The sequence below is a fragment of the Globicephala melas genome, chromosome 19, assembly GCF_963455315.2.
Source record: "Globicephala melas chromosome 19, mGloMel1.2, whole genome shotgun sequence".
NCBI lineage: Eukaryota > Metazoa > Chordata > Mammalia > Artiodactyla > Delphinidae > Globicephala > Globicephala melas.
The window spans coordinates 35,670,333-35,692,597 of record NC_083332.1 but is presented as its reverse complement, the minus strand read 5'-3'; the positions used below and the strand labels follow the sequence as shown (position 1 = coordinate 35,692,597).

Sequence of the window (22,265 nt, the reverse complement as noted above, 5' to 3'; positions counted from 1 at the left end):
GGAGGCAACCACGGGACAGTGGGAGTGTGGCTGAGACAGGGGATGAGCTGATGAGCCCACTCCTCACCTGTTTCTCCTAGCCGTGAAAGGGGGAGTTGCTGGGTCCCTCTTCTCCCCAGAACAAGTCTGAACTTACCCCTTCCCGCCGGCCCATCGCTCTGCTGCCCCCTGCTGGCCACACTGCCTGGTGCACCGCCTCTGGGTCTTGGAGAAGGCGTGGTCTCATCTCTGAAGAGCCAGGCAGGCAATATGGGGCCCCGAGAGCCTTGTGGCCAGAGGCTGCACCTCCCAGCAAGGAAAGCAGGGAATAGTTACAAATTTAATAAAAGTCACTTTATAAATTACAGCAGCAGCCCCAGGGCTCGGTTCGCTGCCCCAGGAAGCAGGAGTCGGACAAAGCTGGGCAGCTGTTGCTGGAGAGAAGTTGTCAGAGTTTAGGGCTGCGGAGGTGGCCAATGGGCCAGCGCCACCGCCTCTAGGATGACCACAGGCAGCAGTGGGGGCCGGGCAGAGGCTCATGGGCCGGTGGGCGCACAGGGAACAGGAGTGGGGGGCCGAGGCCAGGCCTGAGGGTGCCACCACCCTCTGGGCTCCTCAGTCCAAACTGGCCATGAGCAGGTGCAGCTCGCGGAAGGCACTGCCGTGGCGGCCGCTCAAGCCCGACTTGCTCTTGACGAGGCCACTGATGCTCCTGAGCTGCTTGTAGCAGACCCGGCACTTGTGTAGCCTGCGGGCAGAGGGGCCACGCTTAAGGTGGCTGGCCGGCACGGTCACCGTTACCCCCACCCGATCCCGGAGCCTTTCCTGTACGAATCGCTCCGGCCCTCCTCCCGGAGGAAGGCTGAAGCCCAGAGTGCGGGACCCACTGAGGCTGGGCCAGGGCAGAGCCAGGCCATGGGGGAACCAAGGCTCTGGCAACCCTACCCCGTGCCCTGAGCCACCGTCTCAGGCACAATGACCTCTATAAGCTGTTTCAGGAGGGCCACCAACAAGCAGGCTGGGCCCCCAGGCCTGTGCTCTCGCTTGATGTGGCAACCCTGCCACACACACCGCTGGCTCCTCACCTCTCCTCCCGGCTGATGTCCACACCCACGGTGGGCGGGGCCGCCAGCATGTCTGTGATCAGGGGCAGAAACCGCTGCAGGATCAGCTTCAGAGAGGTGCAGCCCGTCTGGACATAGCTTCAGAGGCAGAGGGATAGATGGAGTCACAAATAGAGAGCAAGGTACACAGAGACAAAGGGGGCAGAAACAGGATCAGAGAGGCAGCATGGGCTCGTTTTCACTCTATCCTCTCAAATTTGGAGGGCCCAGCAATGCTGCACGGCCACCTCACAAGGGCACCGGCCCTGGGGGGTCTTTCCCATGGTCCCTCCCTGCTGGGAGGCAGGTGCGGCTTCCCCACCCGTACCTCTCGTACTTGCTCTGCAGAAGCTTCTCGATCTGTGGCAGGACGGTGGTGCATAGGTCCAGCTTCCACAGGGAGCTGGGGAGAGGGCCAGGAACACGTGCCCTCAGTGCCCGGCCCTGCCCACTTCCCCCGCCGCCCCCGCCCCCCGCCACAGCCACTTACGCTTTCTGGTTGACAATGTTAAGGAGGTCCACGACCACGGACAGGTCATTGATGGCCACGGCCGAGTCCACCGACGTCTGTGCAAACAGAGCACCCGTCAGAGGGGACCGGGGACTGAGTGGCCCTGCCTGGGTGTGGCGTGATGATGGGATTTACTGCGGGCTGTTCATAAGACTGCTCGGCGTGGTGACAGGGGCCGCCTAGCTCCCCCTGTGCCCCTCGGGCGGCCCTCTTCTCAACCCCAAACCCGGGCAGAAGTGGCACTTGCCTTGATGTCACCCGTGGTCCACACGGCCCGCACGGTGTCCAGGTTCTTGTGGCGGCTGGTGAGCACGACACACATGGTGTCATGGCCTTTGCGGATCTGTGACATGGCATCCTCGTCGACCAGCTCCGCCTGCTGGGGGATCTTCACGGCCTACATGGGACGGGTGCCCTGATGCTGGCAGCCAAGTTCTGCCCTCACCCCACGGGCCTGCACCCGCCCTCAGCCTGGGCCCCCCACTCACAGGCAGGAAGTCAGAGGCCTTCAGTCCGATGGGCTCGTTCCGGGTGGCAGGGATGATGGCAGACTCGGCCTTGGGTGCAGGGGTGGAAGTGACGACTGGGGGCCGGGACAGGACCTCGAGCTGGAGGGGTCTGGGGCTCAGCAGGTGGCCAGCCCAAGGCCTCTTCTCCCTCCCTCCCTCTCAGCCCCCCTCCCCGGCAAGGACCGCCCCAGCGCCGATTCGGGACTCCAGCCCCTCTCTGAGCCCCACACCCTGCCCGCTCCACCTGGACATACTTTTGGCACCGGGAACTGCACGTCCATGGCTGGGCTGGGCTTTGCTGCCTCCTTGGCTGTGGCCACGTCTGGAGGCAGAAGGAAAAGATCAGTGGGTCAGGTCAGGCCAGGAGAAGGGACGGGCGGGCAGAAGGCAGGGCTTGGGCTGGGGCTGTGGGCGGCACCTCTAACGGGAGGCCTGGGGGCCGGAGATGGGCCTGTCCCCTCCCTTACCACCCACTCAGCCACAGGGCTGGTAGAAAGCAGGCGCCAAGCACTGTGTGTGGACAGGACCCAGGGAGCTCCAGGGAGGGGTGCTCCTGTCGCCTCACTAGGAAAGGAGTGTTTTTGGGAGGGGGGCGGTGAGTGGATAGTGGATGGTGAGTGGGAGTGCGGGAGAGAGAGAGGCCCTTCAGGAACCCAGCCCGAGGGGCACGAGAAGATGGCCCCTTGAGGAGAAAGCAGGGGAGGGAGGGAGGGGCTGGAGGATGAGGGTGCCCCGCCCTGCCACCTTCTCCAATCGTAAGTGAGCAGAGCAGGTTTTCTCCCTTCTTAAACCCTCCAGCAGCAAAACCCCAAGCCCCCAACCCAGGGCCTGCAGGGCCTGGCCTCCTGCTCCCGGACCCCAAGCCCCAGCTGTCCTCTCGGCTCCCTCCCACCTGAGGCTCTTCCCTCCTTGTCTCCTCACCTGGCCCCCAGGCCTGCCTGATGTGCCGCCTCCTCAGAGCCTCACGGCCCCCCATCTACACGGGCCCCAGAGCCTCTCACCACTCCCGGCTCCTTCCTACCATGTGGCTGCCTACCGTTCGCCTTCCTCGCTGGGTGTGGGCTCCTGACGGGGGCACCTACCTGCCTTTTCACACTCAATCACCAGGGCCTGGCACAGGGCCTGGCACACAGCAGGTGCTTTGGGGGCGAGTGGAGGGAAAAGATCCAGTGGGAGAGAGGCTGGAAACTGTGCTGTGGAAGGGGAGGACTAGGGAGCTGGGGACCCTGGGAGGCCAGGCTCTGCCCCCCGACTCACCATCCTCCGGGGGTGCTGGGAAGGGCTCACTTCTTCGGGGTGGCGTCCGACCTGTGGAGGTAGAGGGGGTTGGGGACTCATGTGGGTCAGCCCAGGGCTGCTGTCTGAGCCCTCAGGGCCCGGCCAGCCGGGGACCCTGGGCCCGTCAGGATGCGGCAGATGCAAGGTGGTTCCCAGGCGCGCGCACAGCTGCAGACTGACCCGTTCCCGGGCCCTGAACCCTCAGGCTTGCCCCTTCCCGGCCCCTTGCCCCACTGGGCCTTCCTTTGCTTGGGGCAGGCCGAGCACTGAGCGGCTGCTGGGCCTCTGCTGGGGCCTAGAGGACCAGGGAACAGAGCCCGGGCCCAGACATGGGTTAGGAATTAAGCTAAGGGAGTGCAGCAACATGGACGCCATCCCCAGAAAGGACCATCTGCCTCCCTTTCACAGAGGGGAACGCTGGGGCTTGGAGGGGAGGGCCCAGGCCTCACTGATGCTGTTCTTGGGCTGGAAGATCTCGTTGTAGTCCTCGGCGTTCTGGATCTCCGCCCGAGACTCCCGCTCATCCCGGTCATCCTCGCTGCTGGGGCTGCGGCGCTCGCTCTCTGAGTTCTGCTTCACCCTGGGGAGCAGGCCGGGCAGAAAGGAGGTGGGGGCCCCGGTGAGGCAGGGGCTGCGGGCCCGCCTCCTGTGCCCCCCAGCGCCCTCCGGGGCCCCGAGCACCCCACCTCTGAGGCTTGCTGCCGGTGGCGCCGGGCCGCTCGTAGATGCGCCGAAGCGGGGCGCTGGGGTGTGGCGGCTGCTGTGCCGGGGGCTGGCTGTCCTGCATGGGGTCCGGGGCTACCGTGCCCGTCCTGGTGACCCGCGTCAGGTCCACCACGTAAGAGGAGACGCTGCTCTGGGAGAAGGCCACGCCTATCTGCGGGAAGCGGCAGAGCTGGGGCGGGACCCTTCGCGGTGGTGCTGGGGGACGGGGGGATGGGGTGGGGGGTGGGCAGGACCCCCCGGGGCTGGGTGGGAGTTGGGGGCCTGAGGCGGAGGCAGGCGAGCGGCCCAGCAGAAGGGTGCACGGTGGGCGGTGGCTCTCTCACCAGCTGGTCATTGCAGATGGCCAGGTCGGCCACCTTGCCCCAGTTGACGAGGACCACGTCAAAGCAGCGCTCGGGCTCCCAGCCGTAGACGCGCAGTGAGTCCTGGCAGCCACTATACAGGCAGCAGCCATCGGGGTTGAAGAGGACGCTCCTGGGCCAGGCGAGAGTGGGCCGTGGGTCAGGAGACACCGGAGAGGCTGCGGGGAGCCCAGGACGGGAGGGAGCGGAAGTGGAGATGGGAAAGGTCCACCTGCAGCCACACCCCACTGCCCGGGAGGAGGGCCCTGGCCCACTGCCCAGCCGCCCACCTACCTGACAGGCCCTGGCTCCCCTTCGATACAGCTCACCACCTGGAATTTCTCCAGATCCCAGAAACGGATGGTCCTGCAAAGGAAGTCAGGCTGTGCTGGGAAGCCAGTGCCACGTGTTGGCCTCCACACAGGCCAGTGGCCGGGGGAGCCCACTTCTCTCCAGACACCTGCCGCCCCAGGTCACGGCCATTCAGAGCAATGCCTGGGGCCATAGGCTGGCCCTGCACAGGCAGCGGGAGGGGACTCGGCACCTGGGAGGTGAATATGGGCCTTGGACCCAGACACGCAATCAAGTCCCAGGACACTGGGGCCGGATCCAGACATACCATGAAGTCCCAGGACACTGGGGCCAGGGTTGGGAGAGAGATGTGACCCGGGTCCCATCCCAGCTTGGCTGACAGTTAATTCAGCCTACCTGGGATCATATGACATCCTGGGACACAAAACCAGACTGGGGACAGACATATGCCAGAGGACAGGGACGTGAGGGACAGCAGTCACGGGCGACGAGCCCTGCTCCTCCTCACCTGTCAGAGCTGCCAGAAGCCAGGAGGTACTCGTTGGGGTGAAACTCCACCACGTTGACAGGCCCTGTGTGGCCGGGGAACTCGGACATCATCTTGCCAGCAGTCAGATCCCAGAGCTGGGGCAGGTCAGGGTGGAGGTCAGTGCCAGCCTGGCCCTCAGCTGCCCGCTCGCCCTCCAATCCAGCCCGAGCTCTTTATCCACGAACCACCTCCCACTCTGGACAGGCTCGGGATGTGCGAGCCTGATCAGGAGGGAGGTGAGGACCCAACCTGAGTGTGATCAGCAGACCCCAGTCCCCAGCCCTGGGCCCGGGTCAGGCCGGGAGCTACCTTCACCGTGTGGTCATCTGCGGCCGATGCCAGCCACTTCCCGTCGGGGCTGAACCGGAGACACCGCACGGCCTGGCTGTGCCCCTGAGGGGAGGACAGAGCATGAGCACCCGAGGGGCCTGGGCCCAGCGGACTTCTCTCCCCACCACCCACTCGTCCCTGCCCTCCATGAGCAGTGCTTCCTGGGAGCAGGCAAGGAGGGGACTGACAGCCACATGTGGGAGATGTCACAGAGGGACACTTCTCCACATGCGGTCACGGACCCCCAGTCCTGCAGGGCGCTCCAGGAAATAGCGCTGCGTGGCCTGGCAGTTGGGAAGCAATGTGTCTTGTGTCTCTTTGGAGAGTTAAATGCCGCCTCTTAATGTCAACGGGTCTAGAAACCCCCCAAATAATTACTAAACCCAGTCCTTCCAAACTCATATGAACAGGAACCCCCTTCACTTAATGACTCCTGTTAGCGGCCTGCAGACCGTGGAGCACAGTTCGGTAAACACAGCTCTGCGGGGAGTCACGGAAAGCCGGGGGTCCAGGTAGACCACCCACTGCACTCCTGCTCTGCTCCAGATGCATGTTTCTCATCTGGACTCTTGTTTCTCACGTTCTCACCCAGGTTGGACAACAGTCCCCTCCAGCCCCTGCCAGGGTCTGGACACCACCCCATGCTCCGCGCCTGCAAGGTGCTTGTGGAATGACGGACAGAGGGTGCCTTGCTTACCCTGTATCGGAACACACAGCCTTTCCTCCTGATGTCCCAGAGCTGTGAGCAGAGGAGCAGAGGGGGGCAGGGTCAGGACAGGTCACAACCAAGGCGGGCTGGGCTGGGGAGGCCTAGCCAAGCTAAGTCCTGGAGCCTGGTCGGAGGGCAACATGTGGCCATGAGCAGAGAGGGGCTCTGGGCACCTCCAGGTCATTACACCTCCAAGTGACAGGGATCTGGAAACAACTCACTAAAGCTGGGCATCCCGAGCAGAAATGTCTGGCAAACGCTTCCACATCGCTGCCCCAGGAGGGCACGGATGCTGCCACACGGGGAAGACGTCCCCCGAAGAGCCGAAGCCCGCCCCCCCACCCGAGACGGGACACACCGTCCCAGTCCCACTGCTTGGCCCAGTGGGAGAGCCAGGGTGCAGAGTGGTGGCTCACCTTGATGTTCGTGTCCTGGGAACCCGAGGCCACAAACTCGCCATACGGGTGGAAATCCAGGCTGCAGATGTTGGCTTTGTGTCCCATAAGCGTGCGAAGGACTAACAAGGAAGAGAGCAGAGACAATGGCGTGAGAGGCAAACAGGATGGCTGGTGGAGCGAGGGCTGTTGTGTTCGTTTGTGTGTGTGCTTTCATACTGACTGCACAGAAAAACACAACAGTATCACAGACTTTCAAAACAAGGAGAAAAATCAACCAGAGTCCTACCACCCTAACAACTAACTTTCCTATTTTCCTCTCAAGAGATGCCAGCCACTTCTGCCATTACCCGAGCCCTCAGAAAACTCCCTGCAAGCTCCCCGCAGCTTGCACCTCTGGGCTTGTCCCAGCATGCTCTCATGAGAGTGAAGCCCCAGAGTCAGCAGAGCCAGGTAACTACTGTACTTGGTTCGGGCCCTGTGGATGTGGACGTGGAGCTTATGGTCTGCCAGGCATCCCACCACACCCGAGACAGTGCAAGGAGAGAGATGCAGGAGAGGTCCAAGCTGGGGGAGAAGCTGCTAGGTTGAAAAGAGAAATCCAGGGGGGCTTTTTGGAGGCGGTGGTCGTTGAACAGGATGTTAGTGGGTGGCAGATGAGGGAGGCTGCAGGCAAACCTTGCGTTTCTGTCTCAGCGTGTTCTCCGGTACCACTCAAGTTTGCCTCTTCTCTCTGGCGTCATGTGTCTTGCTTTTTATAAGACTTATAACTCCGCTGTTTGAATGAAACCGTCCACCCCAGGAGGGCTGGTGCCAAGGGGTGTGGCAGTCCAGCCATCCTTAGGTTTGCGCCAAGGTGAAACAGGCTGGCTTGTGAGGTGGTGAGCTGTCTGTTGGAGGAGGTGTTCAAGCAGACCGCAGATGTAATGCTTTAAGGACAAGATGCAACCGCACCAAAACGTGAGCAGCTGCCCTCCTCACTCTCTGTAGTTGTCTCGGGGGCTCAGCATTGCCTGGCTGGCCAAGGGAACTTCAGGCACATGCTGCCCAGTCCAGGTCCTGGAGGGAGGAGACTCGTCTGGCTCCTGCCCCAGTCCACACCACCCCCGCCAGCCCACCTGCTTTGCATCCCACAAGCCAGGCTTCCAAAATCCTGGCCCGCCCTGAGAGGATGTGGCAGGTTCACGTTCATGAAGCATATGCCTTCCTGTGGATCCTGAGCTGAGCCACCCTCGCCCTCTGGCTGCTCTGTGGAAAGCAGGCAGGAACACATTCTTCCGGCGTGATTTCTGCCCTTGGTCTTCTGTCCCAGGAGGGCTCTCGGCAGGCCTCCTGAGGCCGGATTTCGTCGCAGGATCCAGCAGCTGCAGAGTGGAGGGGTCTCCGGGGTCTGTCTGCCCCACATGGGAATCTCTAAACCCTTCCAGCCGAGTAGCTGAACCCTCCAGTGATGGGCAACTGATGTGACAGTAAGGCAGCCCTTTAAGAACCCCTTCCTGCATGTGGGGTGCCAGTTTGCCTCTGTATCATTTCCATTCACACTGTGGTGGGTTGGGGGTGGAGGTGGGCCTGAGGTCTTAGCTCTTTCTGCCGAGGATGCTACGGGCAAGTTTCTCTTCCATCGCTGAACCCCCCGCAAATGGCAGGGCGGACAACACTGGGATGGGAGTCTTGACACCAGGATTTGAGTCCCAGATTCCGCCACCCCCAGCCACAGAGGCTTTATCAAGTTCAGGGCCCTCCCTGAGCCTCAGTTTGTCCATCTGTCATATAAGGAGACAGTGCCAACCTGGCTTTGCATCAGAACCACCTAGAAGCTTAAGAAAGCCAGAGTCTGGGCCCATCCCACTACTGAGTCAGGCTCTCCGGGAGTGGGGTCTGGGCTGTGTAACAAGCTCGTTGTAGAGCAGCCAGCTCTGGGAGTCCAGGGCTCAGGAATTCCAGAGGTCTTCAGTTTCCATTCTTTGCCCACCTCAAGAAATTCCTCACATTCCCTTATGCGTGAAAGTCATGGCTGAGAAATCACGGCCCTTGGCTTCTCTTTTTCCTTTGCTCCTCAGTGAATGGTGAATGGCTGGTGCCCTCCACTGGGATCTGGGTCCAGGCAGAGGCTTCCCAGGAAATGAACTGCCTTCTGCCCGAGCCTTTCTGCTTTCTCAGCTGGAGCCCAGCCAGCCCAGGCTTGCTCCTCCCTGGCCCCTTGTCCAGCGATGCCCCCGCACTGTGGGTCCTGTGTGTGGCCAGGCAGTGGGACCACATGCTGAGATGCTAAGCACTCAGCCCCTGTTTATTATCTCAGAGGGCCTGGGGCTCTGTCTGTTTATTTATTTATGGCTGCATCAGGTCTTAGTTGCCGCAGGCAGGCTCTCTAGCTGTGGCACGTGGGCTCCAGAGTGCGCAGGCTCAGAAGTTGCGGCGCGCAGGCTTAGTTACCCGACCAACCAGAGATTGATTCCGTGTCCCCTGCATTGGAAGGCGGATTCTTAACCACTGGACCAGCAGGGAAGTCCCGGGGTTCTGTCTTTCTTAAACAGCCTGTCACTGGGTGGGCCAGCACCACCCAAGAGGCTCAGGTTGAGGTCATTTCTTGAGGATCACCTATACAAGAGCAGAATGAACCCAGCCACCAGGCATGCATGGCCAGTGGCCGCCGTCCTGCAGCAGAGGTAGAGCAAGCACCAGAGTAGAGGCCTGGAATGACCTTCAAGTCTCAGCCAGGCAAGGGGGGCATCTCTTCTGGAAGAGGCAGACTTGGCAAAATCCATGTCACCCTTTCCTCTCCTGTCCTTCAGGTAGGGGATGGCCTCCCGCCTGGCATGCTGGAAGGTCCAGGCTAGAGGTTGGCAAAAAGCAGGGAGCAAACAGGTTTTACTTGGACCTCTGAGTGTCAGCCTGCAGAGTGTTCTGAAAAATATGGTTTTTTTTTAAATTAATTGACTTATTAAGTTATCTATTTTTGGCTGTGTTGGGTCTTTGCTGCTGCATGCGGGCTTTCTCTAGTTGTGGCGAGCGGGGGCTGCTCTGTTGCGGTGTGTGAGCTTCTCCTTGCGGTGGCTTCTCTTGTTGCGGAGCACGGGCTCTAGTGTGCAGGCTTCAGTAGTTGTGGCGCACGGGCTTCAGTAGTTGTGGCACACGGGTTCAGTAGTTGTGGCTCGCAGGCTCTAGAGCGCAGGCTCAGTACTTGTGGTGCACGGGCTTAGTTGCTCTGCGGCATGTGGGATCTTCCCGGACCAGGGCTCGAACTTGTGTCCGCTGCACTGGCAGGCGGATTCTTAACCACTGTGCCACCAGGGAAGCCCTTGAAAAATATGTTGAATTAGCTGTCAACCTTCAGAAATGGGTGGATTCCACATAAATGTCCAGATTCCCAGCTTCACTTGAAAAATCTGTACAGCTGGCAACACTGTGCCCAGACTGCTGTGTGGCAACAGCCAGCAAGGCTGAGAGGCAGCCCCCCTTCCAGGGAAGGCAGGACTCCCCAGTTGGCCCAGAACTGAGGGCATGAGTTTATAGACCAAAAGATCCCAGTGAGGATCCAGCATAGGGATGAGAATAGGCCCACCAAGGCCTTGTCTATGAAACCTGAGGACACTGGGACGAAGATCCTATAAACCTGTGAAGAGAGAGAGGCAGAAGGAGGAAAGAAGCAGGTCCCATGAGAGGGATCTGGGATGAGACAGCACTGACCTCCCCACAGCAACCCTGGAACCTAAAAGGCAACGGAGCTGCACCTTCACAATTCGGAGGGAAAAGTATTCCCAACCTAGAATTCTATACTCCAACTCTTAGAAATAAAAGGGGGGTGGTTTTAGAATAAAGTAATTTTCAGGGACTTCCCTGGTGGGTCAGTGGTTGAGAATTCATCTGCCAATGCAGGGGACATGGGTTTGAGCCCTGGTCCGGGAAGATCCCACATGCCACGGAGCAACTAAGCCCGTGCGTCACAACTACTAAGCCTGCGCTCTAGAGCCCGTGAGCCACAACTACTGAGCCCACATGCCACAACTACTGAAGCCCATGCACTACAGCCACTGAAGTCCACGTGCCTAGAGCCTGTGCTCTGCAACAAGAGAAGCCACCGCAAGGAGAAGCCTGCGCACTGCAACGAAGAGTAGCCCTTGCTCACCACAACTAGAGAAAGCCCACACGCAGCAAGGAAGATCCAACGCAGCCAAAAATAAAATAAATAAATTTATAAAAAAGAAAAGAATAAAGTCATTTTCAGCCTCTAAAACTGTGCTTGCAGTGTACCCTTTCACAGTAAGCTATGAAAGAATGTGCCGCACCTAAAAGAGTGGGGGAACCAAGAAAAGTGACAACGTGGGATCTGGTGTGGCAGAGTCGGAGAGAGTTCCCCGGGGAGGAGACAAGGGCCCCAGGATGGCAGCTGGGCTGCAGGCCTGGGAGCTCCCAGGCCACTAGGACCTGGGGACAGAGGCTCTGGGAAGAGACACCTCAATGATGGGATGGGTTTGGGGGTAAACTCAAGGAGGAGGCTTACTCTTCTGGCAGATAAGTTGGGGCTGGCTTAGTAACAAAGACACAGAAAACATGCAGATGAAAAAAAGATAGAACAACTATTAATTCCAGGGAAACAAAATTATCAAACGAAAAGAAATGCAAGCAGCTCTGAATAACATCTATAGGTCCTGATAATATAAACACTGAGTATTTAAAAGGTGATTCAGGGAGGATGGGGGGGAAATGTTGTGAGTGACAGAGCTGGGGTAGCACTGAGAGCTCAATTCTCCTTTTCTGTAGGAGGATGGCACAGCTAATGTATGAAGTGTTTTTAAAAAGAAAAGAAACTGCAGTATATCCACATTGCTTGGAAAAGCGGAGGCGATTAGCACTCACCAGGTGCAAGGACAGAAGGCTGAGGCCCCTGGAGTGAGGCAAGGCTTCCTCTTTCCATTGTGACCATTTGTGAACTACCAGCATTTGCCTTTTTAGACTATGCATAACTTCTATAAAGATGAAAACTAAATTAAAACAAACAAAGCACAAGGAAACAGAAAGTCTGGCCACCCAGGCCCCATTCCTGCAGGCAACAGTTAGCTGGAGCTGAGTGAGGACCCCCGGGAGCGGGGCACATACCCCGGTTCTCCGCACACAGCCCCTTCACTCATTTACGAGTCCTGCGCGGTCCCTGGTGGCACTTGATGTCATTCCAGGTTCTGAATCCACAGACACCCACCCACCCATGCACACATCTGTCCATCATTCCGACATTTACAGAACGCCCCCTCAGTGGCAGCACTCAGAAAGCAACGCACGTCACTGCTGCCAGGTCAACAGGGGTGGGGAGTCGCCACACTGTCTGGTCAGTGCCCCCAGGAGAAAAGCACCAAACCTAGTCAGGACAGGCTTCCTGGAGGAAGCGGCTGGACAGCAAAGCTGAGGACAAGCACGACTGCAGGTGTGTGTGGGGGGAAGGCAAGTGCGGACACCTACTTTTGGCAGCTTCCAGGTCCCAGACGCGGATGGAGCCCGACTGGGAACCGGCCACAATGAGCTCCTCAGGGGTGTTGAGACGTACGCTCTCCACTGGGGACGTGTGACCCGTCAGGCTCTGTGAAGAGAGGGTGGCAGCTTCAGCACTCTGCATGAACAGACCCCCAGCTGTGGGTCCCTGGGAGGCATGTCAAGCAGGGATGCTGTGCTAGACCGAGCCACCCCCAGGCCTCTCGGCTCCCAGGGCTAAAAGTGGGCCAGACCCCAGTCATGCTCCACCCATCACCCCTGTGCTCCTGACATGAACATCACCTGCAGAAGTGGCCCTGGGCCCCTTGGAGGGGGGCAGCTGACCTTTTAGTCTAAAGTCCAAAGCATCGCCCACCTGGGCTGTGCTCCCATCTCCACTCTCTGCCCGGCCCAGCCCTCAGGAGGGGAAACCACGGCAGAACTGAGGCCTGGCTCGTCAGCGGCACACACCCCGCCCCTCTGGAATGCGTGGATCCCCAGGGGCGGCCCCCTCTGGAGGACCCAGCCATGTTCTCAGGCAGGGGCTCTGGAACCCAGGGGACCTGGGAGTGACTCTGCTGGGAGACACAGAGGCTCCCCCCAATTCAGACCAGGCCAGAGCTGGGCAGGGCTGAGCCCAGGGATGGGGGCGGGAGGTGCTGGAACTTCCAGCTTTCTGGAGAGGAGGCTGGAATCTTAAATCCGTGGTGTCTGTCACTCCCCGTACAGCACTGGCCACCGAATGCACAGTGGTGATGCCATCAGCGTTTGCTAAGACCATGTTCCCATGGGAACTGGGGACAGTAGGGGAAAACTGCTCCTCAGCAGAACGACCCAAAGGCCAGACAGTTACAAGCAGCTTGCCCGACTCCCCAGTACCACCAGCAGGAGTATAAATGGGTAGAAACTACATGGAGGGTGATTAGGCAAAAATCTATCCACATTTAGAAATGCACATTCCCTGCACACCAGCCACTGCACCTTGGGGCTTACCCCACACACACGCAACACACGTGAAACAACACAGACCCAAGGTCATTCTTTGCCGTGAATCTGACAAGAGACTGGAAACAATATATATGCCCACCACAGGAAACTGGTTAGATGAGCTGTGGCCACCCATGCAATGGAATAGCATTCAGCCACAAGGATGAACGAGGCACCCTCTGAATGTGAGAAAGACTAATCTCCACGACGCTCTTAGGTGAGAAAAGGTGGAGGACAGTATATGTCGTTCGATAGCATTTGTGCAAACTAAGAAGGGGAAGGGGACCAGGCATACACATTTGCTTGCAAATGTATAAAACCATCCTGGAAGGACACAGAGGCATCGGGAGCCACGGCTGTCTCCAGGGAGGGATGTGTGGGTCAGGGAGCTATACAAGTTCACTCACAGTCAAAACCACACAGAAATGCAAAGACTGCCTGCAGAGGTGGTAGCATGTGTATACACCTGAGGTGAGAAAGAACCTGGTGAGTCTGAGGCACTGAGAGGCCTGCTCTGTGGCGAGCGAGGGGATGAGGCCTGCTGGGGGCCTGCGAGCGGCACCTGGTGTAAGCAGCTTAGTCTAGAGGCCAGACCCCATGCTGTCCACTGTGCTGTTCTGAGGGCGAGAGCATGGGGGTCACTTCATGTCCATTTTTTGTCAGCCTCTGTTGATTCTTTTTCAATTGGTGTATGTTACTTTGGCATTTCAGAGAGGGGAAACACATTCGAACCCCCAAAGCAAAGTGAAGCAAAACACTTTCAGTTCTGTCCTTAACCTTGGCCGTGGTTCGGGTCAGATCTCAGCTGTCCACTGGACCTCACAAGAACACTGAGCTGATTAAGTGTCTACTAATAAATATCACCTCCCAGGATTTCCCTGGTGGCACAGTGGATAAGACTCTGCACTCCCGCACTCCCAATGCAGGGGGCCGGGGTTTGATCCCTGGTCGGGGAACTAGATCCCACATGCATGCCACAACTAAGGAGCCCGCATGCCACCACTAAGGAGCTGCAACTAAGGAGCCTGCGTGCTGCAACGAAGGAACCGGTGAGTCGCAACTACGAAGCCCGACTGCTGCAGCTAAGACCCCATGCAACCAAATAAGTAAATAAATAAATATCACCTCCCGCCCGCTTTTTATCTTTATCTTTACTTGGCCAAGAGTCAAAAGACTGATACTGCCCTGTGCTTCAAGGTTGTGGCGGGAGAGGGCGGGCTTCTGTGCTGCTGGTGAGAATGTAAATTGATTTCCAGAGGGCAGTTTGGCAATATGTTTTGAAAGCTTTTTAAAACATGCCACACCCACAGATTCAATGCGAAGTCGCAGATCTGCTCAAAGATTTAGGGAGAGGAGGATGTTCCCGCTGCGGCTGAGCAGAGCCATAAAACCGGCAATGACTTCCACGCTGGGAACCAGGCGTGGCCAAGCTCATCCCTACGATGAAATACTGCGAAGCTTTTGGAAATCACATCATAAAAGGATATTTGTTGACACAGGAAAATGCTGACGATGTTGTTATTTTTTTAAAAAAACCAGGCTACCGAAGAGTAAGATAGTGTTCTGGAAACATACTGTTATACGTTTCCGTGTGTGTACACGTAGGCGTGTTTGCATGTGTGCACGTGTACATACAGGCACAAGTCTGCGCACACATGCATGCGTACCTAGAAGGGCACAGACCAAAATACCAAATGTAATGGTCTTTAGATAATCAAACTATATGTGATTCATTTTTGTTATTTTTTTCCCTCCTTTACACTTTCCTGTATTGGAAAACAGTTTTTGGCATTGAATATAGTTGTGTACAGGGAGAGAGTGCCACTGAAATGGAGCAGGACCCTGTGGGGCCTTCCTAGGACAGACACACCTCCCCGCATGTCCTCTGCCTGCCTTTTGTCTGTAGAGAAACTTCTGTCAAAGGATAAATTTAATCAGAGAAGTGAGGAAAATGCAGAAGCAGGAAGGAAAGCAGTCAAACAAGACCAAATAATAATAGCTTAGTCATTCCACAAAGTCAAGGACCTTTAGTTCCTCTTCAAGGGCTATGGATAATAATCTGAACCATATCTTTTGAGCTTTTTTGTAGATACTGAAACTCCCACCAGGTGAAAAAGTTGACTACATGACGACCAGACTATAGCCATGACATAAGCTGCTTCCACGAACTGGCCTCAAAGAAATGGGACCAAACAGGCCCCGGTACTAAAGATGCTGCTGATCTGACCACTGCATGACCATTTCAAGGTGACTGTCAGAGCTGGCGTGCTGCTCTGCATGGCACCCTCCCAGCACCTATATACCCCTGAAACTCTCCTTTAGAAGTTCTTGCCCTCTGATCAACGGGGGGGAGTTGGCCATTAGATACATGTCTGCCTTCCCGCCAGTTGCCGGCCTCCTGAATAAAGCAACCTTACCTTTCAACCAACACTTGCCTCTCGAGTACTGGCTTCCAAGCTGCGAGCAGCCAGACCTAAGTTTGGTAACACTGTCAAAGAACCAGTCCTCTAATCAGCTCCAACCAGGGGCACTCAGATCCTTTTTGTGGAATGAGGTGGGGAATGAATCAAAACAGCCGCACGCGTAACTGACAGGCAAGCGGATAGGCCAGTGGGCAGGGGAGGCTCAAATTCGGGTCCGTGGGATTATTTTAGCCTTCTCACGCAGGCTCCCCAGGGTTCTGTCCCATGGCCAGGTGACCTCCCCCCCACTCCCATTCCTGAGGACAGGTCACTGTCCCAGCCATCAGGGTTGTCCTGGGCCTTCCTGAGCAGACAGCTGGGGAAGGCACTGATGTGCTGGGTTCCTGCAAAGCTGCCTGCTCCCAGCCCCCAACCCTGGCCTGCCCACCCACCTCTCCCCAGCCCCACCTGCCGGCCGAGCCTCACCATGATGCAGTTGGGCTTGTTGATGGACCACAGGTTGACGCGGCAGTCATCCCCGCCTGTGGCCAGCAGCCGGCCCGAGGCTTTGCCCAGCACCAGTGAGGACACGTTGCTGGCATGGGCCACGATCTCCTCTATACAGGAAAGAGCAGAGGGACAAGGCAGTCAGGGGCCTGACGGGCCACAGGGAGGAGGGCTAGGCCTTGCCCTGCTCGGCCACCAGCCCTGGCACCCGAAGCCCAGCGGGAGGGCTCTGCCCCCTGTGGCTCCCCTTTGGTGCCCAGACACCCCCATGAGCCGTGGGACAAGGCAGAGTTTGGGCCTGAGACAGAAATGACTATTTCTCAACTTCAGTCATTTCCATCCTTCCCTTAGGCCTCATGATTTTTTTCCTTTTTCTGTACAGCCACAGGTACTGTTATTGACTTACTATGCTCAATTTTTAAAACTGACTTGCTATTTTTATTTAGCTGTGTCGTTTAAGTAATAATATGCATGAAATTTTAAGCTTGATATGTTCATTCTATTTTTTCTATGACACAAAAAGAAAAACGAAAACAATTATTAAAATAAAAAATATTGACCCATGTAACCACCTAAGCGTCTCAGCCGCTGCCTGGTGTTCCTGCTTTGGGGAACACACTTTCAGAACCGTGCAGGTCAACCACAGACGAGCTGACCCCAGGTGAGCTCAGCCAGGGCTTCAGTCCGCAGCTTCAGAATCATGGACTGGGTTCTGGTCTGAGCTCTGCTATTGCAAGCTGTGTGGCCTTAGACAAGTTGCTCACCCTCTCTGAGTGCTGGGTTCCTCGTCGGGTAAATGGGGATAATAACAGTGCTTGGCTCACTGAGCTACTGAGGGTTCAGTGAGGACATGCCTGTGGGCTGCTGCGAGGGGCTGAGTGCTCGTGGCTGCTTGGCAGGCCGAGGACCAGACGCCATGGAGAGCAGGCACTGGGGCCCAGGAGGGTAGGTTGGGTGAGGAGGGAGCAGGACGCAGCCGACTGAGGGGTCTAGGTATGAGGGCCGACCTGACAGAGCGGAAGGCAAGGTCACTGTGGGCGGCCACGAGGGCCCCTGGCTTGGACTGCGGGGGGCAGCAGACATATGTCTCAGAGGACATTGCCAGGGCCTCCAGGGAACAAAACATGGGCAAGGAACCAAGAGGCAGCCCTGGCCTCCGAGCCAGGGCCTGAGTAGCTCCTCCTGAGAACGCAGAGGGAAGAAACAGGTCTCCCCACACAGATGAGGGAAAACCCCAACGCGCTGACGCCCTGAGGCAGCTGCGAGGCCGGCGTGGGTGACTCTGAGGGAGAGGCCAGTGCGGCTGCCCTGCAGAGGCCCCTCCTGGGCACCTGCTCTGGCCTCCACCCTGCCTGGGGGTCTCTGTGGTGCCCACGTCAGATGGCAGGAAGGTTGGGAAGCTGGGTCCAGGAGGGATGCTTGCCAGGTGGCGTGGCTCACAGGGGCTGTCAGAGCTGCCCAGGGCACCAGGCTCCAGGCTCGACCTCACAGACAACACCCCACCTCAAGGCCCGGCTAGGCTAGCCCCAGCAGGGCGAGAGCTCCCAGCAGGCCCAAACCTGAGCCAGGGCCTTGGGGACCCCACCACTGGATTCGAGGAAGCTGGGCCTCTCTGGGGTCCGCACCTCAGCCAAGGAGCCTCTGTCCTCTGGACACTGTAGGGACAGGTGCCTGGATGCTCTGGGGCTCTAGTCACAGACACTTATATGTTCAAGAGCTTCTGTTGGGCCAAACTGACAGCCCAACCCAGCTAGAGGGCAAACCACCTTCCCCCTGAGCACTTTGATCCCCAGCCTAGGGTCCTCTCCCCTTCCCTGAAGACACTCCCCGCATGCGCTGCCCTGGGTGTGTGACCCACCTAGAGGCCTGACTGCCCACCCCGGCTCTCACCCTTCCCAGGCAAAGTCCTGGCTGGCCCCCACTGCACTGGGCCTCCTGGGCACACTGCCACCCCTCTCTGCACCTCAGGACTACTGCCCCCAGAGACAGCCATTAATGCATGATATAAATGTTTCCTGGGTACCTGCTCTAGGCCGGGTGCTAAGAGACAGTGGGTAGGGACAGTGATAAGGTTTTTGTCTTCACACTCCAGCCTGATCAGATGGTCCCTGAAACAGGGCATCCAGCCTGAAGAACCACAGACTTTAGGGTGAGAAGGATTTCAAGGTTGGGCCCTTCTAGAAGGGCTCAGACCACTCCCCTGCAAGCAGCCTGAGCAGGGGGCTGATTGGAGCCCCTGGAGGGACCGGGGGGTGGGGTGGGGAAAGGGGGGCACGCCTCAGGCACCAGGCATAGGCCTCAGCATAGGGCACTGGCCCAAGAGCTCCCACTCTTCCCACTCTGGCCTGAAGGACAGCATCCAGCAATGGTCCAGGCCTGGGTACTGAACTTAAATGTACAAACAAATAAAAACAAATAAAAATCCTCACAGCAGGCCAGGTTGATGGCTGCTGCTCTACCCTGTGGCATAGGCCCATGCTAGTTTCCCAAGCTCAGGTGGCACAACCTGGACCCCACATCCCAGCCAGAGCTGGGGGAACACTGCATTCTGGCCAGAGGCACTGAGCACCTGCACCCCAAACAGAAGACACAAAGAACTAGGTTTCAACGACCGCACGCTGGCCAAGCACGTTCTGATCCTCCCCAGACTCCAGAGCCACAAGGAGCCAGAGGTCATTTGGGCTTGGGCTCTCAAACAGTTTATACCCATGGAAACTGCTGTGCACATGAAATTGTCAGCAGATGCCCAACATGCCTGATCACATCACCTCCCACTTGAATGCTTTAGGGCTTAGCCTTGCCCTTCAGATAAAGCCAAAACCTCAGAAGGGCTGGGGTCCTGTAGACACATGTCCTCACCAGCCTACGTGACACCACATTCTCCCCACTGCTGTGCTGCAGCCCATGGCCTCTTCTGAGGCCTTCCAATGCACCAAGCTTCCTGCCTCAGGGCCTTTGCATACGCTGTTTAGGCAGCCTACAGCACTCCCCTACCCCCACCCCTCATCACCTAGTTAACTGATTCAAAGCACAACTGTTAACTGTTCAAGCTTGGAATTAGGTTCCAAGGAGAGATGGGTCAGTGTGATTATCTGATTCCTGCCTGTTGCTCTCCCCAGGCTCTGAGCCCCACTGCATAGGGACCTTGTCTATTCTGTCCCCCACTGTCTCCCCAGTGCCTGGTTCTTTCCTGGTTTCTCAGGAAAAACAGCTGTTGAAGGTATACATTCATAACTCCAATAAATACCAAGCCACTCTGTCCAAAGTATACCCTCCTTGGGAGCCCATAACAGGATTCTCCCAGAACCCTAGGGCTGAGGAACAATTTGAAAATGGCCCAAACCTCTCATTTACAAATGAGGACGCTGAGGCCCAGCAAAGAGTTTTGCCCAGATTCTCACAGTTAAAAAATTGAAGGAGCCTTGCCCCAGCTTCTGAAAACAGCCCAGGGACAGCTCATAGCAGAGGGTGGCCAGTTTGGACACACCAGATCTATGCCAACCAGTTACTACAGGCGGGGTACAGCCCACAGAAGCACCAACGTGTAGAGCAACAGGTCTCAAAATATGATCTGGAGAACACTGGGATCCTCACGATCCTTCTGGGGGTCCAAGAAAACAAAACTACTTTTATCATAATACTAAGATGGAATTTGACTTTTATACTCTCATTTGCTCACAAGAATATGGTGGAGTTTTCCAGGAGATATATGACATGTGAGGACATCATCACTAACGGCATGTTTCTGCGTTCTTGTGTTTTAAAATGTCTCAGTATTAATTTCTAACATGGTAAATATTGATAGATATGACTCCCATAAACAAAAACTCTTTGGGGTCCTCAATAATTTTTAAGAGTATAAAGGTGTCCTAAGACCAAAGAGTTTAGAGCTGTCAGTATAGAGTAACGGTGGGGGTGGGTGGTGCCCGGGCTCAGGTACATTCCAGAGGCTATCAGCATCCCTCTGCCTATCCTCTCACCCCAGCCCCCAGCCCAAGATGCCCTCATCTGACGGGGGAGCTTGACTTGTGAGATGTCTGAAAACACCAAGAACATCTTTCAGGATTTCTTGCCCCATCCCGCCTGCCAGCCTAACTGGAAATCCTGCTAAGTGCTTCATTATGCTCATTTTCTCACTTGAATCTCACAGCAACTCTAGAATGGAGGCGTGATTATCTCCTTGCACAGACAGGAAACTAAGCCTCAGACAGGTTAAGTCACCCGGCCAATGTCACCCAGCTACAAAACGCCAAAGGCATGATTTGCATCTTGGTCTACTTTACTCCAAAGCGTGCAGTCTCCCCCTGTCCCTAGAACTGGAGACACAGTTGGGGGTTCAGGCCACCCAGCAACAAACAGCTATCAGGGTAAATGGGGTGAGAAAGAAAACCACTCACGTAACTTCCAGGCCGTCTTGGTGACCACAGGGGTGGCCATCCTTCAGCTGGCTGGCACCTGAAGTTCCACCCACAGTAGACAGTGCTTTCCTTGTGGGGTGGGGGTGGATCCCCCCCCCAGACCCGCCAATCAAGTTGGCAGGGAGTTTCCACACATCCAGGCAGAGGGAATGCTTCGTCTCCCAGCCCCGGACCACCTCGTGGTTTTAAATCATCCACAGCAGCAGCCCGTGCGTGACTGTCGGGATCCTGGGTCATGGAATGTCAGGCTTGAGCCATCTCAGCTCAACACTGGGCTGGAACACAAACAGAGGTGATGGCTTGTTAGCAAATACTCAGGGGGAGCTCAGGGCGTCCCTGGGTTTGCAGACCTGCAGATGCAGCTCCCTGGATGACCAAGGCCACTTGATAAAGACAAACACCCACCAAAGCCACCAGAGCCAAGAGATGCGCTGCAAACTGGGTTTGAGAATCTGGAGAGGGGGTACCTCAGGCAGGGTGACTTGGAATACAGGGAAAAAGAAGGTCCTCCCAGAGGCCAGGATGACGGGAGGAGGCTCTGTTCCAGGAAGCTGGCTGCCTGAAATGCAGCAGCTGCGGTGGGGCGGGGAAGACCACATGTCTGCAGTTCAGATAGATTGCTGGGAGTCACTGTCTGTCTGACGTATGGGAAGGGGGCGGAGTCAGAGGCTAAGTTTAGGGGCCCATCAGAGGCACCCTAGAGATAGGCATTGAAGTCTTCTCTGGGGAGAGCCTCAAAGAGGGCCCTGGGGGTCCAGTTCGTATCAAGGGAACTACACCGGGTCCCTGCAATTCCCAAGGACAGTGCTGGGAACTAGGCCTCCAGTCTGGTCGTGAGTCGGTATGACTCTTCAACTCTAAAAGGCGACCTCATGGAGCCTCCTATCCCCTTCCTCCAAGCCTCTCTCCCACGAACCCTATCCTCGCCCTCCCCTTTCTCCTGGGTTCCCCAGTTCTGACTCTCTAGTCCTCCATTCACTCCTCCTTCTCCCTGCCGCCTGTGTCCCCCCATGCGTGCACATCCTGTCTCCTGGGCTCCCTAACTTGGCCCCTGCCTCGCCAGACCCTCCTGTCTCCCCCTTTCCTCTGCGCTAACAGTATCCCCATTCATTCACTCTCTTGCTTCTTGTGTCCCTATTCATCACCCCTCCTCCTGCTAGACCCCCGGCTCTGCTTCCGGCCTCCCTGGTTTTTCCCCTCCGGCCTCCGCGCCGGTCCCACCCCTCCCGAAGCTGTGGCTGGTCCCTCGGCCTCGCCTAATCCTCCCACTCCTCTCAGCTTACGGGGCACAGGCTCCAGCCTCCCTCCGCCCAGAGCCCTCTCCGCCGCAGCCCGTCCCGGTCCCGGCAGGCTCAGCCCAGCCCCGGGCTCATCCTCCCCTCGCTTCCTTGCGCCCTCGGCCCCGCGTCCACTCCACCTGCAGCTGCGGCTCTGGAGGCCGAGGCTCCGCTCCAGGCGCGACCCCCACTTTCCTCCATCCCCTGGCCTGATTGGCCGCTGCTTGACAACCGACCCTCACAACAAAACCTCCGGCTCAGAGCCTCGCCTTCCTCACCTCTCGCACCAATCAGCCGCCGCGAGCGCCCCAACCCCCTCCGGGCTTGACCAATAGAAGCAGGCGCTTCTGCCGCTTTTCCTTAGTGCCCTCCCCCTTTTCCTGAATTGGACTAATCACGAGGAAGGAGTGTTCAAGAGCCGCCCCTCGGCCTCTAATGAACCAATGCGAGCTGCCGTGTCCTTGATCCCGCCTCCGCCTCAAGATTTCC

The 22,265-nt window shown here is 57.4% G+C and overlaps 1 protein-coding gene across 4 annotated transcripts; it reads right to left on the bottom strand.

Moving 5' to 3' along the window:
• Window positions 1–306: 306 nt before the first annotated feature.
• KATNB1 (katanin regulatory subunit B1) lies at window positions 307–22,037 on the bottom strand. 4 transcript variants are annotated; one of them, XM_030848015.2, is made up of 20 exons: window positions 21,917–22,037; window positions 20,479–20,774; window positions 16,061–16,191; window positions 12,177–12,294; window positions 6,744–6,844; window positions 6,316–6,357; window positions 5,598–5,681; window positions 5,268–5,383; window positions 4,742–4,813; window positions 4,430–4,580; window positions 4,067–4,257; window positions 3,830–3,960; window positions 3,360–3,410; window positions 2,357–2,424; window positions 2,082–2,201; window positions 1,841–1,990; window positions 1,573–1,649; window positions 1,411–1,485; window positions 1,065–1,181; window positions 307–727 (listed from the first exon to the last, which is right to left on the bottom strand). In XM_030848015.2, the coding sequence occupies exons 2-20, from the start codon at window positions 20,516–20,518 to the stop codon at window positions 595–597; spliced, it is 1,968 nt and encodes a 655-aa protein (XP_030703875.1). In that variant the 5' UTR covers window positions 20,519–20,774; window positions 21,917–22,037; the 3' UTR covers window positions 307–594. The 4 variants fall into 4 exon arrangements, with proteins under 4 accessions (XP_030703875.1, XP_060144472.1, XP_060144471.1 ...); XM_060288489.1 differs by having other exon boundaries at window positions 21,783–21,923; XM_060288488.2 differs by lacking the exon at window positions 21,917–22,037 and adding an exon at window positions 20,967–21,662.
• Window positions 22,038–22,265: the final 228 nt, after the last annotated feature.

Bases quoted from the DNA above. Each gene is read 5' to 3' on its own strand.
- KATNB1 (XM_030848015.2), bottom strand. From the start codon at position 20,518: ATGGCCACCCCTGTGGTCACCAAGACGGCCTGGAAGTTAC. The intron at 4,581-4,741 runs GTAGGTGGGCGG...CGCCTGGCCCAG, and splicing joins GGGGAGCCAGGGCCTGTCAG to GAGCGTCCTCTTCAACCCCG. The intron at 1,650-1,840 runs GCAAGTGCCACT...CTGTTTGCACAG, and splicing joins GGACCACGGGTGACATCAAG to ACGTCGGTGGACTCGGCCGT.